At 38.6% G+C, this 22,986-nt stretch overlaps 1 protein-coding gene across 6 annotated transcripts in view; it reads left to right on the top strand.

Moving 5' to 3' along the window:
• Positions 1 to 22,986, top strand: part of CFAP300 (cilia and flagella associated protein 300) — an 82,673-nt gene that overhangs the window by 52,130 nt on the left and 7,557 nt on the right. For 4 of the 6 annotated variants that reach the window (XM_075592432.1, XM_075592435.1, XM_075592434.1 and 1 more), the window contains exons 6-7: positions 22,430 to 22,496; positions 22,875 to 22,895. In XM_075592432.1, coding sequence (XP_075448547.1) covers positions 22,430 to 22,496; positions 22,875 to 22,895 — 88 coding nt within the window. The remainder of the gene's footprint in view (positions 1 to 22,429; positions 22,497 to 22,874; positions 22,896 to 22,986) is intronic. The other 2 variants (XM_075592433.1, XM_075592436.1) reach the window with 1 other exon arrangement.

The raw sequence follows: 22,986 nt of genomic DNA, 5'->3' as shown, positions 1-22,986 counted from the left end.
GTGGAAGAATTGTCCTAGCATTGAACCTGTCACAACCAGCTGCATGAAAAGAAAACCTGCTTACTTGGAAAGTGGGGAGGGGCGAGCTTAAACCCTGGGAGGGAGGTGCCACTAACCTCCAAAATAGCTGAGACCAGCTGGACAAAGTTAATAAACACACAGATACCAAGCAAGCTCTAAGAAATCCCACAAAATTACCACAAAATATATACATGTATATAAGTGTCGAAAGGAGTGCTATGGGGCGTGGATAAATGTATATAACAAGAAACAAAGAAGTCCAGAGCAATGTCCAATGGGACAAATATACACAGTGAAATACCTATATATCTCTTGAAAAAGGGTCATTTAGTTAACTTTTTGGCCAAAGCATATAAGTCTGCGAGCCACATCAAGGCATGACCAATTGCAGGTCCTAACACTAACTGATTAAAATTCTTATGTACCTCTATAATTAGAGAAAGAATGGTCGTAGCATTGAACCTGTCACAACCAGCTGTTTGTTAATTTTGAGAGCAGCAAAACCACCAAGGCCCAAACACCATCATTTATCACCAATACAATAAATTACACAAATCTCTAAACAAGCACTTTCTAAGTACTGGTACATTCTCCACATTCGACCAATTCTAAACCACACTTTATCAGCAAAACCAAAAGTAGTATGTAAGTGGGCACAAACCCATCGAAAATATATTGACCTCTAGTCTGCTTTAGAGCACCAAAAAAAACAAAAAGGTAGATTTCAGAGACACTTTGGGAATAAAAGGCAACCATAGATGTAACAAATGCAAAGTGTGTAAACAGATGGCCCTGTCTAAATCAGTAATATCTCAAGTCACTGGTCACAAATGTGAATATTGCTAACTTTATTCATTGTCAAACTACCTTTGCAGTATACGTTTTGCAATGTAGTTGCAAGCTAGAATATGTAGGCAAAACCAAATGCAACCTCAAAGTCCACATATTGGAACATTTGAGGAACATTAGAAATATTCCCAAAACAATAGAACAGGCTAAACTGCTAACCCATTTATTGACACATTTTAATTTAATTTCACCAGTGTAACCCAGACCATATTAAATGTATTGGTATTGAATTCGTTCCATCCAATATTAGAGCTGGGGATAGAGATCATTTTCTCTTGAAAAGAGAATATTGGATCTTTATCCTAAAAACAAATTTAATTGGGGTCTTAATGACTACATAGAACGTATTCCCTTTTTGAGATAAACTTCTGTAACTCATTGCATTTCTGTATCTTTTTTTTCATATCCAAGATGAACATTGAGTGATGGTCTTGTTACTATATTCATATTATAAATTTAAAACATATTTTTGATATCACTGTTTCAGCCATGGTTTATTCCCTTCCCCATGCTAGTTCAATCACTGTGTTTTTCCTTCCCTTTTCCCTTTCCCCTCTTTCCCATTCTCTCCTCATTTTGTGTGTATTTAATCATTAATCCATTGAACTTTTACTATATCCCCCTCCCATTTTTGATATTAATAATACATTTCCTAAATGTAGTTGATATTGTTTGATCCATTTAAATATCATCAGTTTTTATTATCATTAGTGTAGCATCCATGATTAAATAATTACCAATGTTTGCACTATAACAAAATGTTATATGTTATATTTGTGTATTTATGTATTGCATTTTACTATTATGTTGTCTACTTTTATATATATATATATATATATATATATATATATATATATATATATATATATAATTGTTCAAGTATTGTGTAATTGGTTAACTAAGTGAGGGGGTATATAAAGATGGACACCAAGCCGCAAACGTGACTACCTGATGAAGCACAGTTTGTGCGAAACGCGTAGTGGTCACGTTGCAATCCAGCTGCGACATCAATTTTTTGCTCAATGCTCCTTTTGCCTGCCTAGCAGACTGAGCCATTTGTAGTCGGGGGAGCGAACTCACGTCACAACTAGGAAGTGTCTGATACCAATACTCTGCACACAGGACATGCCCCAACGCACGTGGCACTGTGTTCCACACCGATGAATATTCCAGGACGTTTGCCTCATCTGACGACTATTGACTCTCCTTCTGATAAACTTAATTGTAAATGTACTTATGCTTTTTTTTTTACTTGTAAAACCTTATATTTACTTACCTTTGGTGCCCCCTGTGTGTTTTTTTCTACTTAATGTATCCTCACCCTCGCTGGGACAGAAAGCGGAAAGAGGTATATAAAGGGCCTCATAATGTGCAAATGTACAATGGATTCACTGACAGGTTTACAAACATATAAAAATCTCACGGTCCTTTTATGTTAAAAGGTACATATTTATAGCAGGTTAGTCAAATGGTATTTATTATGCTTTGATGAAGCCTTCTTTAACCCAATGTGTTGCAGGCCCCTCTGGCAGCAAAAGGGCTAGCGTTAAAGACGACTGCACCATATTGCATGCCCATGGCAATTAATCCCTGATTTGTTCTTATTATACCTCTGAAATTTGTAGTCTATAGGAGTCACAATTATATATTCTTGCTGGTCAAGGCAAGACATGATGCACGTGAACAATGGGATACAGTATAAGTGAGAACCAACTATCAGCTACAGATAAAGTCATTTTAACATTGTTGAAGTACATTAAACTATTCACTAAATCATACATTCTTAATAAAAAGGTATGCAGTAGAAAACATTTAAACGATCACCAACTAGTTTTGAAAGAATAACAAAATTAAAGTAAAGCAAGATGAAAAGTAAAGTTGCCAAACATTTTAAATGATCGCCATAAATGCAAGAAGTAAAGAAGTAATGCTTTTTATCGTCCTATCCTGATTCATTATTTTGCGCTTGGTAAATCCAGAATTCAAAGTTATGCAAATTAGAACAGGAATGGATCATACTGTCCCAGCCAGGGACTTGATATTGTTTTGCCTGTGTTTAATCCAGATTTTACCTCAAAATCTTTGTTACATGTGTTGTTTATTGTAAATAAATATTTGTTTGTTGTGTTCAAATCAAAAGGGGTTCAAAGTTGTAAGAGATTATTGTAGTACATAGAGATATATTTCATTCAATTTCCTTTGGGTGTGTCCACAAAAACAGCTACTTTTAATGAATAGGGAAAATGGCATAAATGCACTTGAAGTGAACTATTCATTTCAAATATGAGGAAATCAAATTATATGCTACTTTTGTGCTGAAGAAATGGAGAGAGAGAAAAAACCCTTTCTTGGTTTCTGTCCACTTTCATCGTGCTCTTTTCTCCCAACTTTATTAAAAGAGGAAAAGGAAACAATCACTGCAAGTCTTGTATGCGCTCTATTATCTCAAACTTGTCTTGTACACATTCACACACAGAGTTATGCACAATAGCTTCCATTCAGCTAGAATTTTTCCCAGACTTGTGCAGCATCTGTGCTCCATAAGCCTAGTGAAATTGCTCCGTAGCTAGAAATCCTGATTCACTGTCTCGTCATTAGACCAGCATACTGTGTTTTAAATGTGGTAATGCAAATTGAAAACACATCAAGCAAGAGTAAGCTCTAGGCCCATTTTGCTATGTGTGGAAGGTCAATGATAATAAGCCTTCTCTCCATTTATTTTGACAAAAGCGTTGATTTAGGTACATTTTATTACTTCTATTAACCTACCCGTGTAATATGATCCCTGCATTGCTTTTTGCTTCCACAGATTCTGTTCTGTAAACTTAATTGGTTTTGTAACTGACTTAATAATTATCCTGAGACTTAATCATGTAATTTGGCAGATTTTATAAACAGAAAAAACTACTTTCTCCCATATATCACCTCAGGGTTTCTTTACAAATTAAATGTGTATGAACAGTGGATCGCTCAATAATCGTTCAAAGTTTATTCTGCGACGCTCATGTGCGAAAAACGTTTACACAGGGCATTAATTTTCTGGCTATTTTCACCTTATCTGTTTAATAGCAGTTGTTTATTTTTTTTAGAATTTACAAAAAGGAAACATCCTTTGATGCAGTTCAGGACATTAAGGTTTGCATAAAGGCCCCATTTCAGATTAGCAAGGTCTTGCATTAAAGCTGCAGACCAAGCAATATCCTACGTGTGTTTTTTTTTTAAATAGAAATCAGTTCTGTACTATGAGAAAATATTTGTAGCATTTAAAAAAAAATCCACTCTATGACATTTTTAATGTATTATAATGTAAAAAAATGTTTTTATCTATAGCAACCATTTACCAAGTCACATCCCTTTCCTCTTCTGAAACAGGCTCTGGCATATCCCTTTTTTTTTTATCCCTGCCTTCTCTCTAGCAGTGCACCAATTGTATCTAGTGACTGCCTGGTCTCATGATCTTCCCCACAGAACTTTACAGCTTTGCTCCTCTTCTGCTACACTGACAGTCATTTAGTGAAATCCCGAGCCGAATCTTCACTGATCGATCACAGGAGAACGGATTGATCGGCAATTTAGCTAATTACAGGTGCACAGACGAATATTCTAAACTTGCCTTAAACTTGCCTTGGAAAATCTGGGGCTATAACCAACAAGATCCAGGTACATGCTGCAACATTTCAGTGACATTTCTGCCGACTAATGGCCCATCGGTTTAACACAGTAGGGGTCCCTGGCAGTCCCATTCAGTTTGAATGGGACTGCCAGGGACCCCCGCTGTTAATCCGATGGGCCATTAGTCTGTCTGCAGAAATGTCAGGGAAATGTTGCAGCATGTACCCAGGATGTGCCCAGCATGAACCCAGCATATACCTGGGTCTTGTTGGTGATTGCCCCAGATTTGTTTTAGAATACTCGTCGGCACTACACTACATACCAATGTAGGGATTGTATTGATGCACATATTAAAGGGAGAACAAGGGAGAAAAAACAGCAGGTCGGACTGCTGCATTAATAAGACACTTAAGCAAATCAGCATTGTTGATGGAGGCATGGTATCATGAATAAAGTGCCTGTTTTGAATATATATATATATATATATATATATATATATATATATATATATATATATATATATATATACCATAATACTGAGTTAAGTTATGGTGAGTAAAAAAAGTGACAAAAACCCTCCACAGGAAAGCAAATATGCAAATATAGCTGTATGCTCATCTGCATGTCTTAGGCAGGTCTGCAACCCCGCCTTTCCCCATTATCACCCAGCATACAGCACTTCCACTACAGCAAGGGATTCTGGGAAATGACATGCAAATGAGCACACAGTGTCACTTTTTGCCTCAATAACCATTTTTAACATGGTTCCCTATAGGCTTAAGCTTGCTGCATGGTCACAGCTTTGAGCACAGCCAGGGTTAAGGTGCATACCCAGAAAACCACCCACAGACAGCTGAATCTACCTTGATGGGTCTCATCAGTGTGGGGTTGATTTTAACTGGGAATGCAAGAGAGGCTATGGGATAGGCTATACCATAATACTGAGTTAAGTTATGGTGAGTAAAAAAAGTGACAAAAACCCTCCACAGGAAAGCAAATATGCAAATATAGCTGTATGCTCATCTGCATGTCTTAGGCAGGTCTGCAACCTATATATATATATATATATATATATATATATATATATATATATATATATATATATATATATATATATCAAACAAAGAATAGACTGCGCTCCTCAGGTGTAAAATCAGACTAATTACCAAATGATTGTATTAAATGGATATAGCAAAGGTGAATGGCAAAAGTGAATGCAACAGTATTATGGATGATTGACTCACACTAATAAAAATACATGCAATATGTTATAATAAAATGCTGAGTGCCAATGTTTAAAAAGCTGCTGTAAACACAAATATATGCCAGTGAACAATACAAATATAATAAAATGGCATGTGTTGGTAGTTATGACTACTGCACTAATGAATCCCTCCTGAATGATACTAAATGAATGATGAATGGAAAAATACAGAAAAAATGACACTAAGTGTGTCAAAGATAAAAATAAAAATAAAAAATGTGAAAAATGTAAAAATATATCAACCAAACCAAGGGTCCATGCTAGGATCTGGCTGCTCTCATCAAGGACCAACGAACTCCCAGAAATCTGTGAACAACAAGAAAAGAAAGCGCCCGATCCTAGTGCAGCATGAAAAAATACAATTTAATAAAAATGAATATGAATAAAACCAACAAATGCGAACTCACAAACACAGGATAAATAAATGCATATAATGAGTATACTCATTCGCCAACCGCCCACGTTGTGCCTTGGATGGCGCGCCCTCTCTCTGTCTGGGTTTTCTCAGCTCTGCTGAACCGACATCCAGCAGGGGATACAGGAAAAAGCTCACCACAATGTGACCCGGAAGTCCTCCACAATGTTAGTGTATCCGGATATGAGGTCTGTAGTCCGTGACCCCGCGATGCAGGGGCTGATCAGAGAAGTCTCTCTGCACTCCCAAAGGCAGTCCGTAATGAGGTGGGCAGTGAGGATAGAGTCAAAATATATATCACAGTGTGACAGCAGCTAAAAAACGCTCTTCTCTACGCGTTTCTTCACATAAAGTCGGACTGCTGCATTAATAAGACACTTAAGCAAATCAGCATTGTTGATGGAGGCATGGTATCATGAATAAAGTGCCTGTTTTGAATATATATATATATATATATATATATATATATATATATATATATATATATATATATATATATATATACCATAATACTGAGTTAAGTTATGGTGAGTAAAAAAAGTGACAAAAACCCTCCACAGGAAAGCAAATATGCAAATATAGCTGTATGCTCATCTGCATGTCTTAGGCAGGTCTGCAACCCCGCCTTTCCCCATTATCACCCAGCATACAGCACTTCCACTACAGCAAGGGATTCTGGGAAATGACATGCAAATGAGCACACAGTGTCACTTTTTGCCTCAATAACCATTTTTAACATGGTTCCCTATAGGCTTAAGCTTGCTGCATGGTCACAGCTTTGAGCACAGCCAGGGTTAAGGTGCATACCCAGAAAACCACCCACAGACAGCTGTATCGACCTTGATGGGTCTCATCAGTGTGGGGTTGATTTTAACTGGGAATGCAAGAGAGGCTATGGGATAGGCTATACCATAATACTGAGTTAAGTTATGGTGAGTAAAAAAAGTGACAAAAACCCTCCACAGGAAAGCAAATATGCAAATATAGCTGTATGCTCATCTGCATGTCTTAGGCAGGTCTGCAACCTATATATATCTATATATATATATATATATATAGATATATATATATATATATATATATATATATATATATATATATACACTCTACTAGATGTATCATTGCATCGTCCCTGGGAAAATCTCGTATAAACTTTTCTCTCCCCATTTATGAAGTTCCGTGAACGTCGCAAGTGATTCCATTTGCGTAATTAAAAGTTGTGTCGTAGCACATGTGATCGCTATGCAATATAATCCATAAATTCGATTGCACTCTGATCCTAGCAAACTTCTGTCAGCAAAAAAGTTGATAATACATTTTTTTTAAATATTTTTAGTGGCATTCATATGATAAAAAATACGATGTTTAAACACTTTCTTGATAACTCAGGTTTTCGTGTCATGCATTTCTATTTTGTCACAGATATTACAGGGAGCATAGTTTGGCACAGCATTTTAAATGATGTCATTTAAAGTAAAACATAATTGCTTAATGCTATTTTTAGAAGATAGAACATGACATTTCAGTTGTTTTTGCCAACAGCAATTACTACATGTATGTTATGATGACTATTACTTAGAACAGGCACATGCCCCATTCATGCTTCAATTGCAATAGTGGTGCTACTCATTCTAAGTCTATTTTACATACTGTATAATGTGTATATGCTTACCTATGCACAACTCTTCGTAAGTATTAGTGCAGGAGTTGTTCTTTGCTGATATTCACTAAGCTCCATTTCAAGAGACTATACTTCACAATCTGAAACCCAAAAGTAGTTAAATGATTTTGTAATATTTTTTGGTGTTCCTTTTATATAGTGTCGACCATAAACCGACTTATTGCCTAACAGTAAAAACATATAGGGAAAGATGATAGAAAACCAAGTTATTCCAATCAAGTTTGAGAGAGAGATACCACTATCTAGTCAGAATGTAATAAATGTGTTACATTTTTCCCTTGGGAAAAAATAGTTATGTACTTACTGTACAAGCTGAATATTTAAAAAGGATATCTTTGATTTTTTCTTCTTGAACATTTTATTCTAGTGCAAATAGATGCAATGTGTTGTAACGTGTCTCCACCTTGGTGGAGACATTCTGTACTACTATGGCCTCTCTTGATTCATGTGTATTTATGCCTATCTTTTATGGTGATGCATTGTCCAGAAATGGGATTACTTATAGTGATTTTGTATTTTATTTTTAAATTGTTGAGTGTTGTTCATGTGTGATAAGATTACTGGGTGTGTGAGGAGGGTTGATTTGGCTCACCTTGCAAGAAACAGGGCAGGGGTATCTGCCCTTTTCTTCTTTATTATTTCTCAGGTACACACCCTACTTTAGAGCTGCCAGTGATATTTATTTAACCATTTTAGTGCTAGCACGGTTTGGAACACATTGGTGAACAATCCCGGCCCTTTCCTAATGTTAGATATTCATTGCAGGATAATTGAATCTGTGATTGTAATACGGTTGTGTGGTTCTTTTTTTACTTTGTGCCTTTCACATAAGACATTTAGAAAAGATGTTAATGCACAATGATCAGAGAGAAATCTATAACTTAGGCAATATGAACTACCACATGCTAAATTAATATTTCCACTTATTGAAGTGTACTAGCAATGGCTGCAACAGGGTTGTTTTTATTATAAGTGTAACCCTCCCTGCCTGGCTTATAGGGAGATTATATCGATGCACTGTGGGTTGCTACTCTGCATTAATGATAAGGTACTGTAACAAGGTTGTAGAATTATGGGCGTCAGGAACTTTTGTCATACAACAATCTTTTATTCGGGTCCTCAGGGCAGCTGACAGATTGACCAGGGCCCAGGGCTAGAGTTACGTCCGGGTCCCCCCGGATCCTGTGTCGGTGGTATTGTGAGTCCCCCTTCCCCCCCATTTCACACCTCCCGAGCCCCCTCTTTCCCCTGTCTTCTCATGTCTTTCTCTCCCCTTCGTGTCACTCCCTCTTCCTCACTCATCCCCCTCCCGCCTCGCATGTATTTATCTCCCCTGCGTCTCATTCTTGCTCTCTCTTTTCCTCACTCCCTCTCTCCTCTCACTCGCCCCCACCTTCTGTCAATTACCCCACACTCACTCAATCCCGCACCACAAAATACATACCAAACACCCCCCCATTCCATATTAAAAAGACCCCCACTTCCTCCCAATACATATTAAAAAGACCCCCACACCCCTCCAATACATATAAATAGACCCCCACCCCCAATACATATTAAAAAGACCCCCACTCCTTCCCAATATATATAAAAAGACCCCCACTCCTTCCCAATACATATAAAAAAGACCCCCCCCCCCCCATACATATTAAAAAAGTAGACTTGCCTTGGGGATGGTCAGGTCGGGCCCGGTGGCTGCTGGGATCTGGCGGCCGGCGCCCCACGGCGAGCTTCCAAAGTCAGCATGCACCGGAAGCTGAGGCCCAGCTTACTTCCGGTGCGCTGACGTCAGAGGGGCCCATCACGTGTCACCAGAGGTTGGTAGCTCAGTGTGGGACACATAGTGAGGAAGAGGCCTGCAAATGATGGAGAACTGGGGCCCGGCTGCAACCGGCAGCCGAACCTGGCCAGAGGTCGGGGCCAATTGGCATCACCAACTGCCAGCCCCCTCGCAGTCACCAGGCCCAGGACACTTGTCCCTTCTGTCCCCCTCTGTCCGCGGCCCTGGTCCTCAGACCCAGGGACCGTTCACATTTACATTTCCAGTCATTGTAGGATTTTATATCAAACATGCAGGATTACGGTTGCATCCATCAGTGCGCACTCTTAACACTATAATGGAGGTGTATTAACTTAGTTCCTTTCTTGTTTCTGACCCCCCCACACCCCCTTATTGATTCTTGATTTTCTTTGCTATTACCCCAGTTACACTAGGCCCATACGGGAATCCTGGTGGGTCCCTTTGCAAGTGACTGCAATACATTTTGCCTGTTTGGGAACTGCAACTTCCATACAGACTGAGAGGAATATTAATGCGGACCCATGGTTAGGGCTGATCCGCCGACAACCAGGAGCCTTCATTCCTCAGGCCCTCTGTGGTCGTTTTCCTATACTTGATATATTGGACTCTTTGACAGGGCCCTAACCCCTGTCTAAAAGGGCTTTAATAGAAAGCCTGTATTGGGCTGATGAGTCCATCAGGGAGCTGGTTAATTGCAGCTACAGACAATTAACCAGTCTCTACCTGGCTCATCACACAGGTAGAAAAGCCTAAAACGATGTCTATCAACTACCAAACAGATATGCCACAAGGTTCAAGCAAAGTGGATAAAAACTCCGTCCAGATTGAACTAACCGCGATCATTGATGCTGAACCACATACAGGTGGTCACCCTATTCTCAGGAAAGAAAAGATCACCCGATGCATGGAAAAACTCATGGCTAAACGGTTAAAAGGAAACTTGGTATGATGGAAAGAGGAGCGAAGAGTTCTCTGCAGAGGTGATGAAGCTAAGCACCTCATGGAAAGACTGTGCTTGGCAAAAGTCATCCCCGAGCGACTAAAGCTCCCTGAATACAAGCACATACAGGAAGAGATGCTGGTTATCTGCACCAGCCATAAAGACTGTGTCACATATGTCCTCAACCATGGCCACGAACTGCTAGAAAGGGCTCCAAGCCCAGCGTGACTGGGGTTCTCTCCCTCCACCCAATCTCTGTCGAGCCACAGGCACATCTGGAGAGAGAGTAAAGGGATGGGCTTCAGCCGTGCCTAGCCCAAGGTACCCACAAACTAGGGAGATATTTGAGAGGGCCTTAACTTCTGTCTAATGGGACTTCAATAGAAAGACTGTATTGGTTTGAGTCCAGCAGGGAGATGGTTAACTGCACGAGCCCTCTTCAACCTCAGCTTACCGGGATTCAGCCGGCTTCTCGCCACATCGCCAAGAAACACGGCATCATTTGACGCTACGGGGTCATGTGACGCGTCGTCATAGTAATGTGCGTCAAATGACGCTGCGGGGTGACGTCACACCAGGTGACCCTCAGCGTCATTTGACACCGGGTCACTGGAGAGGGAGGAGCGCGAGCACTGGGCCTGGCACACAACGGGGGCGCAGCAAAAAACTTTGCGTACCCTGAGTTAACCCTTACAAAGGTATAGGCTGTTTGTTTATTTGTGCTCTGCCTTAAAGATGTATTGTTTGAAGCTACGGGATGAATAGAAGCCAAGGTTTATTTTCCCCAAATATGTCTTCTACAGACTCCCTTACCCTTCAGCTATGATCCTAACTAGACACTGTCCCTGTCTACAACATAATAAAATAGGGGCGCCTGGTCTGTACTATTACTTTATGAACATACCTATCTACTCTCCCTGAGGCTCCTCCCCTCTTGTCCTCCAGGAATCTAACCTTCTAGAATCATCCCTATTCCTTAAATACCCTTGCGTGTGATGTCTGGAACCCCATAGCAACCCAGGGTGAGGCACAGCATCTGCTAACCATGCTAGTAACCTTTTAAGAGGGGGGTGTTATGTAAGCATGCTCCATATTTTTCTCGTTGCTCCAAAGGAGTTCTAAATTATTGTAACGGGTGCTGATGGGGATAATCCTGGTGCAGAGCAAACCAGCACATTTGTATTACTGCTGTACTTACATCATTTTCAAACAGTAGGTTGTCCCATCCTGATATAGCCGTAGTTCTAAAAATCTGAGTAGAGTAATATTATACAGATGCTTCCCAATGTCTGCTAATCAGGAGTATATAGGACCTATTATTTAAACTGTGATAATGGTATTTCTGTACAAAAATGGCCTTTCGCTATATTCACTAACCAGTTATCCCATGGCTGAACCATGTTATTATAAGAGAGATAAAACCGATTAATTGATTCAACACACATATTCCCAGGTAGCTCAAACTCCTACATCCACCACATCATGAATATATATTTATGCCAAAATGAGTGCTACTGAGCGTGGCAATTGTATACAACAGAAGACAGGGGTGCCCAATGCCACATCAAATTGACAAAACATATATGGTAATGAGTAGCACTCATTTTGGCATAAATATATATTCATGATGTGGTGGATGTAGGAGTTTGAGCTACCTGGGAATATATGTGTTTACCCTATAAATATGATGTAGAGCAGCAGGCTAATTTAACAAAGTGCAATATATGGAGTCTCTTTACTCCATCATTAGTAAACGTTGCTTTACTTTCTATTAATTCTACTGTCTATTGTAATATTTCATACCAAAATTAACTTTCCTGTTTTTATACATTTTGCCATATTTCCCTTCATTTTGCACATACTCTACATGTTATATAAGGTATATTCTCATTGCTTCAGAACAAAATCATCAATTTAGCAATCTTCAAAGACATTATTACTTCAGCACTCTCAACCTCTTAGCCGTAACAATCTAACAAGTAATGACAAAGGAAAACAAATTGGTACTATCATTAGTGTTTGTGTGGACTCAGTATTACATATATGATTTTAATATGAACACCTTGGAATAAAAGTTGAGAATGATATCATAAAAACTTTCAAATACATGAAGAGTACAAGAAAGATAGGGGGATTTAAGTATTTTGTAGAGAAAAAGAAACTGGGCAGCAGATGCAGTGAATATAATATAAATGGAAAAAGAAAATCTTTGGAATAGGTACAAGAAAAAACCTAAATAGAATAAAATTGCACAATCAAAATGGATCAAAGAGTCTACTATAACATGGGAAAATGGGAAGACATGTGGCTCTGATCTTTTGTCATATCCTGTTTTTATTTTTATTTTGCACATTTCAATTAAATATTCAAAGTAGAAACACACGATGGTTGAAAAAACGGTTTATTTGGGGGGTATTTTTGCTTGCTGGCTGTTCACAGTGGTCCATCATCATTTAATAAAGAATAGCTCATGATACATAACAATATACAGATGCATATACTTACTGTTTTAGATGCCAGAATCGCTTCTGGCCTCGTGCGATTGCAGCACCGAAAACAGTAAGCGGCCCTGGATGATTAACTCTGCGGGGTCCCTGCTTCTGAATGGGACCCTGCAGCGTTAATCCTTTTGGGCCATTTGCTTCAAGAGAAACCGATACTAACCTTTTAGATAAGAAAAAAGGGGGGGATGTTCCCAGCACTCCCTGACCATGTAATAACAATTGAAACAGGGAGTATGCCAAAAAATTAAATATTTAATTGGGAAAGCACATGAACAAAACCATAGAGCAGTGTCATACACTATAGCAGCCAGAGGTAACAATAATTGTGATAAATACTCTCTAAGTGAAAAAGAAGGGGAGGGAAGGACAAATGAATGGCACAACAGGGGGAAAAAAATATAGGGGGGCAACGTTTCAGGGTGATAACTCCGTCCTCAGGCCCATTCCCTAAAGTCAGGAGGACCAAAGGTCCTGTTTTCCCACATGCAAAAATAAACCTGAACTCAATCAGCTAATACTAATGAACAATAAGCATAAAGTGTATGGGCACACAAGTGCAAAGTCCTACAGGTATAAAGAGTCAACAGAAGATATGTATACTACACTTGTATCTGGATGAGTCCAACTGCAAAAGTCCTTCGGTCCTTCGGTCCATCTCACTGTTGAAACACCTGCTGCTACTGAAGAGGAGCTGCTGATTGAATTGCCTGAAGACCCGTGTTGAAGTACGTAACAGCGAGTGACATCACCGATGGGAGGGTTTGCTCAATGAATGTTCTCATTGGTTTGTTTACGTTTTAGATTAGCTGCGCAGCCATCTCCCTGTCTGCAGCCATCTCCCCGCAGCGCTAAAGTTAAGATGCAGGGCCGTATTTCTTTGTCAACCCCCTAGAAGACGTAGATGCCCAAATGTGGCTCTATATCATGAGGGGTTGGGCTATATGACCATATTCAGGCATGTAGAGCCTTATATTTGTCATCTATGTCATTCAGGTTGTTGACAATGAAATACAGCCCGGCATCTTACTTTCCGTGCTCCGGAGGGATTGCTGCAAATGGAGAGACGAATGCGCAGCTCATCTAAAAGGTTAATATCGTTTTTCTCTCCCAGCAGATTGCACATCAAGCGGAGGATTAACCCTGCCTCATGGTCCCATTCAGAAGCATGTACCCCCCGCAGTATTAATCTTCTCGGACCGCAAGACACTGTTTTCAGGGCTGTGGACTTTAACATGTTGGTCCGTGGCCCCGAAAACAGTAAGTCTGAACACCTCTATATAGGCCCAGATCCACATGATCCACAGATCATATGAATGGGAGTAAAGGCATGCTAAAGCTTGGCACCCTTTTGTGGATCTGGGCCATAGAGGGTTATTCAATAAACTTTGATAATGCCGATTCGGAACTATCGCATGGAAACCACCATTCAAGTCAATGGGAGTTTTCGTACTGTTGTGTCAAATCAGCACTACTGCACTCTATTGAACTATCTCCCTGATCCTACCTTTTCCAATCTTTTTGTTGCTTTTTTACCTGTGGTCCTTTAACCTTAAGTTCTCCCACACAAACCTTAATTTTTGTTGTTTTCCTGTTTGAATGTTCTGGAAGAATTTAGAGCCACATCACTTAGAAATCATGAGAATTTAATATAGGCCTTTTTGTATATTGATATGCATGTGGATGCTTTTGTATTTCCTTTGCTGTCACTACTATTAGCATTTTACATAAGAACCTCAAGATATTTTCATTATGACACTGACCTGAACGTAACTGTGCTGTCCCTATAATTTACTCAACAATATTGTAGCAATAGGTACTACTAGTTACTGTAATATTCGGAATGGGAGTATGTAAAGGGGTAGGACTTTGTGGCAAAACAAAATACTGTAAGTACTTTTTTTTATATAGATAACCATGTGAGTTAGGGGACCACAAACAAAAGAGCAAAGAGGAAACGCTTGCTGTCTTCTATATACAACCTGCATACGTGATGTTGCAATTTGTGCATTAACTTATTCTGTAGTCTTTTGTGGTTTGTACAAAGGTTATAGGGACAAAACCCTGAATATGCCCTAGCATTGCAATGCTGCAAAACATTTTGACAAGGAAAAGGCATACCTCTGCTGTTTAGTCTGCACACAATCACTTGGCTCAAAACAGTTTCGTGCAACATTACCTACCTCTGTGAAAATGAACCTGCTATGTATCTCAACTTTGTTCTTTCTTGTGACCTCATGGAAATGTTACACTCTCTATCCACCACAAACTCCTCCCTCCTGGCCCACACCCAACAATTACGTAATAGGGGCAAACAAAAGTCTAATCCAGTGATTCCCAACCTTTTTTGTTTGGAGGAATCCTTGAAGTATTTCGAAAAATCTCGGAGAACCCCTATCTGACTGATAGATATTAGGTTCGACAGAGGTAAATCACATAATTTCACACCTCAGGAGCCTCCTCTATTTCCCACCATCTACCCATGTATTTGTCTCTCCTCTGTCTCACTCACTCTCCTCTGTCTCACTCACTCTCTTCCCTCCCGCCTGGCATGTATTTCTCTCCCCTGCGTCTCACTCCTAATCCCTCTTTTCCTCACTCCCTCCTCTCACTCGCCCCTACCTTCTGTTAATTACCCCACTCTCACTCAATCTCCCCCAAAAAATACATACCAAAAAACCCCGCCCCCCTAAATACATATAACCCCTGCCGCCCCAATACATTTTATTTAAAAAGACCCCCGACGCCCCAATACATTTTAAAAAGACCCCCGCCACCCCAATACATTTTAAAAAGGCACCCACCACTACAATACATTTTAAAAAGACCCCCACCCCAATACATATTTCCCCCAGCACCCCTCATCATCATCCTCAAATACCCACCCCCCCTAAAATCTCACATCACCCCCCCCCCCGTATCACAAATCACCCTCTGCCACCTTGGATCTCACATTTCCCTCTCCCGCCCACCCCCCATATGCCTACCTCGGGCAGGAGGAGAGGCTGGTTACCTGTTGTTGCCAGCGAAGACGGGCAGTTAGCAGGGGCGAGGTGTGAGTGAGAAGAGGGGTGAGTGAGGAGAGGGTGAGGTGCCCTTCAGACACAGTGTGATCACAGCCGCACATCTCCTCTCCCAGGGTGCACAGGGACAGTCACTGGAGTACGGTAAGCGCAGGGGGGCGGGGATTACAGCTCCCGGCCCTCACGTGTCGCGGAAGTCTCTCTCCCCGCCTGTGAGGGGGGGAGAGATAGGAAGGCCGTTGCGGGCCGCACAGTGAGTACGATCGGTCCAGGCGGAACACCTGTGACTGCTCAAAAGAACCCCAGGGTTCCGCGGAACCCTGGTTTAGAATCACTGGTCTAATCTAAAGGAAGTCATTATATAGACTAAAATTTAAATAAAGTTTTTTATAATCTTATTAAAACAAGATAGCAGAAATGTCCTGTTGTAAATGTTGTTTTTAGGTTTTTTTTTTCCTATGTGTTTTTTTTATATGTTTCATGGTTGAAAGGTTACATCAAAGAAAGTCTTGAGCACAGTAAAAAAAAAAAAATACCAAAGACAAAATCAGAAACAGCAGTGAAAGCACAATCATAAAATAAGCTCAGTAAATTCTCTCTTACATTTATAACATGGAATGTAGGAGGAATTAACTCCCAAAATCAAAAGAAAAAGAATATTAAGTTACCTAGGAAAACAAAATTCAGATGTAGCATTACTCCAGGAAACATCAAGAGATGTAGCAATCTTAATTAAAAGAAAGGTGTGGAGTCAAAAGAACATACAGTTCGGATAGACAAAGAGGGCAGGTATATAATCATTGATCTAGAAATAAATAAGCAAAGATATGTTATGTAATATCTTTCCATCAAATATATAACAAGGATTTGTTTCTGGAATTGATAAATAGATTGACTCAAACAGAAAAAGGACAATTTTAGGTGATTTAAAAATCTATGACAATAAGTTCTTAGAAAAGGTTAAAGAAGATTAAACACAGAAAATGTCTGATTGGTATTCAATATATTGAAATCACTCATTTAATAGATATATGGAAAGCTAAACATCCAAATGACAAAGTTCTTATTTATTTTTGTTTAATTTGTAACGCACTCCTCACCAAGAAAGTCAGTACTAGAATGCATGTAGGAACTTGGGAGGATACCCATCCCCGACCTACTAACGGGACCTACCAAAAACATATTGGGGAACAACGAAGACCAACAAAGGACAGAAAGTACAAACGGGAGCAGGAAAGCTGGCTGCCAGAGAATTGGGGTCTGTTTGCAATGTTTTGTTTAAAAAGGAAGGTTTGTATGCCAAAGACTCATCTGTCTCTTTTCCGAATAGATCATTTTTTTTATACATCCTTCAAAAAATGTCAAGGACATTGAAGCAAGTATAGAACCAATAACAATGTCAGATAATATCCCCACTTGGTTTAAGGTAGTTATAAACCTAAGCAAGGAGACTTTATAGTATGGACATTCCCAGCGAGATTTGTAGACTCACAAAAGTTCAAAGATTTTATGAGCAGACCTATAAAGTGAACAATGTACAGCATATTCCAAATATAACGCTATTTTGGGGAACAGCAAAAGTAGTTCTCAGGGTAATCTAATCTCTTATCCAGCACAAAGGAAAAATGAGTTGGATGCTTACAAAAAACGATCTTGAAATCAAAACCTGTCATAGACTTCAAAAAAATTATATTCTCAGATAATAAAAAAAAAGAATTTGAAATAATTTCACCAGAAAAAAAGGACTTGGTGATGTCATACCAAAGATATGTTTTATTAATATGGAGATAAAATAAGCAAAACTCAACATCATATCACTTGCTTTAAAATATCAGAAGGGGATATTAAACTGTAAAGGTAAAGAGATCCTTCAGATATTTCAGAGATTCTATGGTAAATTATATATAGAAAAAATGACGTAAAATAAGAGTAAAGAGTTTTCGGACAACTTAAATCTGACTAAAATGATCCTAATTCAAGTAGAGAAGTTAAATGGGACAATTACAGTAGAAGATGTTAATTCAGTAATAAAGACCATTAAAAAAAAGGAAAAATCGCCAGGCCCTGGTGAGTTTACGGGATAATACTGTCAATTGTTAAGAGAAGAAATCGCCCCTCATTTCACAGTTATGAAATTATATGGTAAAATATGGTTATATATATCAAGAGAGTTCAATAGTGCTTTTATTAGAGTATTGCCAAAACCAAGAAAAGACAAGAACAACCCCAGGCTTCTTATAGACCAATATCCCTGCAAAACGTTGAATACAAAATAGTAACAAAAATTATGGGTGAAATTATCGATGACTTGAGATGATTCACCTAGTGTGATTTCCTCAGATCAGACTGGATTTATTTGGGGAAGAAACCTTGTCACAAATATATGAAAAGTGTTCTCTATACAGGCACACCCCGCATTAACGTACGCAATGGGACTGGAGCATGTATGTAAAGTGAATTTTTCCCACTTATCGATGTATGTACTGTACTGCAATCGTCATAAATGTGCATAACTGATGTAAATAACGCATGTGTAACAGGCTCTATAGTCTCTCCGCTTGCGCACAGCTTCGGTACAGGTAAGGAGCCGGTATTGCTGTTCAGGACGTGCGGACAGGCGCATGCGCGAGCTGCCGTTTGCCTAATGGGCGATATGTCCTTACTCGCGAGTGTACTTAAAGTGAGTGTCCTTAAACCGGGGTATGCCTGTATAGCATTTAAAAGAAAAGGGGGTTGAATCTTCTAAATATATCTTGAGTTTAGATGCTGAAAAACGTTTGACCTAATTAAATGGGAACATCTCTTCAACATGATGGGACAATTTGAGTACTGGCGAATGGTAATGTTTCAAATACATTTTTTTATTCGCAGAGGGACTAGGCAAGGCTGACCATTATCTCCCTTATTATTCGCTATGGTACTTAGACCGCTAGCAGTGAAAATGTCGAAACTCTGATAGATATGAAGGGATTAAGGTGGGAAACGAGACCTGAAAACTAGCATTATTTGCTGATGACGTTACTATTTCCATTATATCCCAAAACCTAGGTACCAGAAATTTAAAAAAAAAAAAATCATAGAAATGTATAGTACATTTTCAGGCTAAAGGATTAATGCAGTTAAGTCAGAAGTGTTATCATTAAACTCTTACAGTAGTGGTAACATAAGTGTAAAAGATATTGAACCATTTAAACAGGCAAAGAGTACTTTGAAATATTTAGGAATCATGATGTAATCAGACTTGGACAGATTGTAGACATTACATTTCACACCAATATTGAATTTTGTTTACAAATTAATAAAATCCTGGAAACCCCTAAATCTATCTCTGATGGGTAAGACAGCAGTGGTAAAGGCAATAATTTCCCTAAAATAAAATACGCTATCCTGATGCTCCCAATAGTAATCACAAAAAATATATATATATATATATGTAGAGGTATCAGTACCGTATATATATATATATATATATATATATATATATATATATATATATATATATAATTTGGAAATTACAGATTTTATTTGGAGGGGGAAATAAAGCAGGATAAAGGATCTTGAAGCTACTTGATGCCTCAACAATAAAATAAGATCTCTAAAACTGTCAAAAATTCCAGGCATTAAAAAGCATATAACAGATGCAACCTACTAGAGGTACAACTTAACCTTGATTATCATTATTAATTTAGGTCATTATATATAATTTAGAATCATCTTTAATTAAATTATTAGTTGAAAGTACCCTGCATTGCTCGTAAACCTAAAAATACTGAAGTTTATAAATGAATAATGAAATGTTTTAGTCTCTTAATGCGACATCCCCTGCTAAAACAATAACTCCACCCATAATAGTTTCATTGCCTCTGAGGTCCCTGCTTCAGCACAGGTGGCTCAATCAGTCAAATACTGAGCCGCTGATTGAGCTACCTGTGCTGAAGCAGGGATATCCTGAAAATCTGACATGTTGGTAGCTCTTCAGGACTGGAGTTGGCTGCCCTTGTACTAGATTGTAATAAAAACGTGATTATTCCACCCCTGCACTTAATGATGTTACTATAATCATGTAGTAAAAGTAAAGTTTATGATGGGATAGGCTTCAATAAGATAAGAGAGAGGAAGTAATGTGGGTAGATTTTCTGCCTTACTAAACCTGAATATCAAGTTGTCTAGAAGTGAGTGAGTGAAAGTCACATCTCTCACTGCAAACTGCAGGTTTTTGTTGTACAGTATATCTTTTCAAGTTTCGTACTTGGGTCACGGTGCCCCATGGTGACGTCGGAAGCGTGACGTACACCAGGAGGGACGGTTTGGTAAGGGGAAAATACAAACGAGGTAACCAAGCGCTGGATATAACCGATTTTCACGTTTTTTTCTCTGAATACATTATCATTCAGGCTGGGCGCAGGATACGCAACCAGCTGTACCAGCTGTTATCCCTGATAAATACACGTTTACACGGCGGGACTACCCTTTGATATGTGATCCCTTTGACAATTCAGCATTGAGCTTTTTACCCTGGTATTGCTGGTATTACAGGCATTCCGGTATATCTTCTCTTTGCCAGGGCACCTCTCATTGGAGATATTTATATAAGTGTCACTTTGCGTAGACTGGGCAGATAGTGTATTTATATCAGTAGGCATCTATCTCTGAGATACGTTTTTTCCAGTGGCTAGTATGGTTATTATATCATAGATACCTCATATCCAAGTGGACATTAGTCCCTTATTTAAGCTACGATTAGACATATACCTGCTTACCCCCTGTTTCCATTGTCTCTCCCACCTGAGGATTTTTAATCCTGTATGTGTGTATATATATGTTGGTGTGTTAGGAATAGTTTTAATAAAATTTTGTTATTTTTGGTTTTAAATTGCATTTGAGTCTGCTGTTACATGGCAATGGACCCTTCTTTTGGTCCTATATCATTATACAATATCCATTACCACAGTGTTTGATGTGGATACTGTAACTTATGAGTGCAATCTATAGGGCTTTTGGTGACCCTTGGTGGTCACTTGTTCAAGTGTTGGTTATATATTATTCCCTATGCACCAAGTTTTTTATTAAACGTACTATTAGGAGAGCGACTAGTCACTATGTTTATGTGATTTATTCTCAATACCAATGAAAATATTCAAATAAAATACTACTACTATTAATTACAATAGATGTTTCCAGTGTAGGGCCACAGAGATTTTAATTTATCAGTATCCTATAAAGCATATAACCAGTTAAAGCTGCAGTTCAAGCTCCCGTTTTTTTTTTAGGGTTTTTTTTTAAGGGTTTTTTTTTTTTACTTCAATAGTTTCATGTGGGCAATCTCTACTTACCTAAAGAACTGCATAGCTGCCAGTCAATTCGTTCTCCGTCTATTGATCGGCGAAGTTTGGCGACATCTTTAGATCTGGGGAATGTAAATGGTTGTTATAGGAACAAACATGCTTGTTAAAATAGAATACAAGAAAATTGGTCTTTCAAAGTTGTTGTTTTTTAAACTGACTACAGAACTGATTTATTAAAAAAAACAACACTTGCAGGATATTGCTTGAACTGCAGCTTTAATTGGCAGTGCATTCCAGGGATATCCCCATTACTGACTGGCTAGGTAACTGGGAAATATACCTTCAAATGTCTTCAATGCAGGTGGTCTCCAGAGATGGGATCACAGCAATCATTCTCTTTAGGGCAACCCCCAAATCCGAAAAATGGTCATATATATTGAATACACTCGTGGATTGTGACCACCTGCACAAGAAACACCTTCTGTGCCAATTCTATATACTAACACCATTATATTAAAACGAGTACAGCAATGTCACAGTGAGGGCAGCCAATATTATTTGACGTGATTTTCACCAATGTTTGGCTCAAAGTATTGATCCCGGAGAAGTGTAGCTTTGTGATAAACTCTGACACCTTCTAGTGGACCACAAGACTGTTTTTCAGTTATTAACAAACCTCTCAACTCTGTTCTTCATGTGTGCAAAGGCCTTTGAAGTTTCAACAGCTTTGTACACTATCGTTTAATCTAAGAACTTTGTTCCATTAAAATATCACGAGCCACGACAAATCTTACATTTTACAATTAACTATACAATGAAGATGTAAATTGTATGAATTAATACTCTTTGCCCAAATAAGCAGACCTGGGGCTTTAATTCTCCCTTGCTTTCTAGGACCAGGTAAGGTTTTGTACATGTGACAAAATGTTAAAACAGGATAGTACATTTCTTACATGCTGCATTGCTGTTAAAACTGAATTTACGTTTGATAACTTTTTCCTTTTTTAAATATTGCACATTATTTCTTTGATTTTCAGTGTTCAAAAAGATCCTGAGACAAAACAGATACATATTATATCTACGGTCTTCAAAGTATCAGCATATGTAAGTATATCAAAACTTTCTTAAGAAAATTTCACTTATAAAATCTTTTCAAAGAAGCAATGTGTGTCTTTGTTAAAAATCCTTATGAAAACATTTGGCTAATGAAATTTGCATCTAATCATGTGAATGCTTTTATTACACCAAAATTATGGCTATGAAATTAAGACAATGTGCCTAATTTTGCTGATTAATGAATTTTTTTGTATAGTATTTTTTATTGAAAGCCTTGCATTACATATATTTGTCAACATTTGTTAAGATCACTTAAGTTGTATGACTTTCGTCTTTTCATTTGATATAAAGCTAAACTATTAAACTTTGGTCAAAACACTGTTTCAATTTAACATTTTTTTATCTGCAATACAATTCCCTTTCTAGAACTTGCACAACAAATATAAGGTGAGTTCAATAACTAAGTAATTAACAGCAACTCCTGCGACGACGTTACCACTGCCATGCCACCGTCGACTTTCTCTCATGTCCTCCGTCT

The sequence above is a fragment of the Ascaphus truei genome, chromosome 3, assembly GCF_040206685.1.
Source record: "Ascaphus truei isolate aAscTru1 chromosome 3, aAscTru1.hap1, whole genome shotgun sequence".
NCBI classification, from domain to species: domain Eukaryota; kingdom Metazoa; phylum Chordata; class Amphibia; order Anura; family Ascaphidae; genus Ascaphus; species Ascaphus truei.
This window is presented reverse-complemented; position numbering and strand designations above follow the sequence as displayed.